At 52.2% G+C, this 3,810-nt stretch overlaps 2 protein-coding genes across 2 annotated transcripts; one reads left to right on the top strand and one right to left on the bottom strand.

The window, feature by feature from the left end:
- Positions 1–1,442: 1,442 nt before the first annotated feature.
- On the top strand, positions 1,443–2,003 carry PPTG_06236 (hypothetical protein; the record flags this gene model as incomplete). The annotated part of the gene is made up of 1 exon (XM_008900134.1): positions 1,443–2,003. One exon carries the CDS (start codon positions 1,443–1,445, stop codon positions 2,001–2,003), a length of 561 nt encoding a protein of 186 aa, XP_008898382.1.
- A 233-nt stretch (positions 2,004–2,236) lies between these two features.
- Positions 2,237–3,265, bottom strand: PPTG_06235 (hypothetical protein; the record flags this gene model as incomplete). The annotated part of the gene is made up of 3 exons (XM_008900133.1): positions 2,237–2,637; positions 2,703–2,852; positions 2,920–3,265. 3 exons carry the CDS (start codon positions 3,263–3,265, stop codon positions 2,237–2,239), a joined length of 897 nt encoding a protein of 298 aa, XP_008898381.1.
- Positions 3,266–3,810: the final 545 nt, after the last annotated feature.

Here is a 3,810-nt window from a genome sequence, read left to right as displayed (position 1 = left end):
GGCAGAAGGCACGTCCAGCTACGGACACGGCCACTTCAAAAGGTATGTAGGACCCCGTTGGAGCCAGTAATGGACGATGCCGCGAATAATGTTGTGGTTGTTGATGGTACAGCAAACGAAATGGATGACACTGAACTTAGAGGTGGTGTCAGCAGGGAGGTTGATATTGACCATACTGTCCCTGAATCACCCCAAGCCGGTGTTGCACAAGGAGCGCCTACGACGCCAGCACGTACGCCCCCCCCCCCCCATCATGTTGCAAGATGTCTACATCAGCAAGTTGGTGGCATTCTCGCCCAACAAGGAGAAGTGGATGAAAGCTAAGGCTTACCGACCTATTGGTACAGCTTACATTATTGGCAGGGTGTACTGTCAAGTGAAGAAGGGCAAGAACGCATCCTCTTTCAGATTCACTGGCTAGATAGCCAATTTCATAGCGCCGTTGAGCAGTTCTATCCTGCCCCAGAGTGTGTTGCTCAGTACAACGCAAACATGCAGGGCGTTGATCGCCTCGACCAAATCCGAGGGCGTTTCTCTACTGCAGATGGCCATTCGTTCAAACGGTGGCACAAGAAGCTGGCCCTTGCTCTTATTGACGTTGCACGGTCGAACGCCTACCTTACATGGCGACTAGTCAAGCCGGACCCAGCGACTCGTGACCCTCACAGATCGTTCTTGATGGAGTTGGTAGGTGAGCTTTTGAACGGCCAGTGGAGGGGTGCACCAAGTGACGGTAGAATGCTATATAGTGGAGGAATGCTGGACGGCGAAGACGTGGAACAAGTTGATACACCTTCATCTCGGACACCAGGCAATAAGTCTGCAGTGCTGGCAGAAACGACGTGCGCATCAGTATCTTCACGACAAATTTACGCTAAGAAGAGCCGAAAACGCCGACGCTGTATTGTGTGCTGATGGGAAGGACGCTATCCGACCGAGGTCACGAATTACTGTCTAACACACGGTGTGTGTTTGTGTCGGGTTCTGCGTGATCAAAACGCGAAACGGTGGATGTGTCCGTCGACAACATCTACATGCTGGGATAAATTTCATCAGTCCTACCTTCCTAATGGCCTGTGTACGGATAAAGGAAATGTGCGGCGTCACAGTGAACTTGCGAAGCTGAGAGATGAACATGAACCTAGAACACAAAAACCACGGAAGGTGGCTGCTCGGCAGATTGGTTACGGGCTCGGTGGCGACGGGCTCCGCGCAGATCATTCTATCGGCCTCGATGCATTCAGTCCGAACGGCAGTGCCACGCACAGACTTGCCATTTACTGTGGGCCTGGTGGTGCAGGTTGTGGTGGAGCCGGTACACGTGGGCTTGGTGGTGCTGGCGCGGATGGCGGCGCTGCACTTGGACATACGATGCAGGTCGTGTTGGAGCCGGCGCCCGTGGACTTTGTGGTGCTGCATTAGGACTTGGTGGCGCTGCAGTTATGGGTGTGACAGGACGTGGTGGAGCTGCCGGTCGTGCACTTGGCGATGCTTCTGGCTTGGACGGCGGCTCTACATTTAGACTTGGCGGTGATTGTGTGAATGGCGGCACTGCGCGTGGACTGGATGGTACTGGGCGTGGTTTATCCGGCGCATGTGGTGTTGGCGATACTGGCGTGGATGGCCACTCTGCACTTGAACTAGACGGTGCAGGCCGTGTTGGACCTGACGCTACCGTTGGACTTGGTGGAGGTGCGGCTGGACTGGGTGGTGGAGCAACCAGACTTTGTGACGTCGGTTGTGCTGACGCAGGCGTCCGTGGGCTTAGTGATACTGCTGGTGTTGCTGGCGCAGGTCGTGGTAGCTCCCGGGGACTTGGTGATACTGCATGTATGGCTGGTTGCGGTGCAGCAGGGCTTGGTGGTGCTTGTGGAGTCGGCAGCCGTGTACTTCGTAATGCCGCTCATGTGCCTCGTGGCACTGAAGTTGGGCTTGATGGTGCTGGCCGTGGTGAAACCGGTGCTCGCGGACGTGGCGAAGATACTGACGAGCGGCAAGTGTGATATAGTAAAACAAATGAATCATAGTTTTTACGGTATATGTAAATTGGATGGAGTGTTGCCTTCCAGCTAACATGTACTTCTATGTGATGATGCCTTGGGCAGAAGAGCGACGTCGCAACTACCATCCACGCCACTGGCATTGCACTTAGCTCTCGTGAAACAACAAGCTGAGCATCTTCTTCAAATAGAATTATGTTAGCAAAGACAATAGTGGCTTCACAAATGAGAGGATGCTATGACATCAAAACATCTCTACAATCCGCTTGCTTGAGTAGTACCTTCCTGAGCCGTGGGTATTTCCTGTGCTGCGGTCGCATGCAATGCTCACCGATAGAGACGAGGTCTCGTCGAAGCTCGATCCCGACGCACACTCTGACGTTCGTCATAAGCGCTACCTGCGCAAGCACGTTGCCAACACCAGCCCCAACGTCGAGAAATACGTCCGCTTTATCGAGTAGGTCAACGGCTGCAAGTAGGAGAGTAACGCCAGACGGTACCACCTCACCCGCATTGTCATAAGTGCGGCCAGCGGGTTGGCGGACGTCATGAGCACTGATACTTCCAAAAATGATATCAACTGCCTCAGCAGCTTGGACATCGTCTAGATTATCTCCACAAGATCCGAAGTCAGTTCCTGTGCCACAAATACCTTAGTTAGTATTGTAAACGTAAATATATCACAGAGAATTTGAAACTCACCCGAAGCGCTTTTCGCTATAGCCACCAGTGGATGACCACAACTTCGTACAATACAGCCACCTCCACCTTGATCACAGCGACCTTGGATTTCTTTCTCCTTGCTATCCGGCACCTCTTTGCCACTCGTGGCACTCGCAGATATGTCATCACCTACCCAACAAGCGCAACGTCAGTCTCACAAACGGCACAAAATAACGTCTCCTTAAAGAAGACGAACCTGGCGCGTGGTGATCACCGTAGGGACCTTTAGCACTCGACGGAGTAGCTGGAGGTCGGCAGGCTGGTCGTACCGGTCGTTGCAATACGACTGGTGGTGGTTGTGGTGGTGCTCCGAGAAGACGTCTTGAAGACATGCCGCGAAGAAAACATGGCGGGAAACCACTAATTGCCTTTCCGTACGTCCTTATTAGGCTGGCTAACCGAAGCCTCAGCTGGCGGGCGGACCGCTTGGTCTTCATTTGGCGGGCTACGTAGTCCCATGTGACACGTAAGCCCTCCTTTTCGAACTGGAACGCGATCTGCACCAGCAGCTTGTCTTCCGCGTCTGTGAAACTTGTGTGCATTAGTCTTGAGTACACTATAGCAAAGTGGAAGGTTGGAGGTATGCATTTGTCTTACCGTTTGTATGGTCTGGTGACTGGCTGTCGTGTAGTAGGCAGCTTCCTTGATGGTACGACCACGTAGATAGGGCCGATAACGCTCGTTGGAGCAATAAAATACGAGGCGGATCAAAAATTACCCCTATCCTAACTGCATTCAGTGCTGTGATTGGTAGTAACAAAACACGGTATGCAGAGCTGAAGAAAAAGCTAAAAGGGCGAAAAAAACGCCCTTTTCGAGAACGATTTCCCACCTTGTTTTGTAAAAGGTGTTTAAAGGCGAAAAATGCGCCCTCGCACCGCGAAAGGGTTAAAACAAGAACTACAAACTGTAGAAATAGTGCAGGTGAGTGGAATTCGAGTGAAATTAACCCTTGCAGCGATATGCTACAGTATGACCACGGTGGATTACACGACGGAGGATCTAAAGCGTGCTCCGTTCGTGGGCAATAAATCAGGTTACTCTGTCACCTTTTTGCTTTGGTTATCGCCTTTTCCTGTCAACTGTG

This window comes from Phytophthora parasitica (genome assembly GCF_000247585.1).
Source record: "Phytophthora parasitica INRA-310 unplaced genomic scaffold supercont2.9, whole genome shotgun sequence".
Taxonomy (NCBI): domain Eukaryota; phylum Oomycota; class Peronosporomycetes; order Peronosporales; family Peronosporaceae; genus Phytophthora; species Phytophthora nicotianae.
This window is presented reverse-complemented; position numbering and strand designations above follow the sequence as displayed.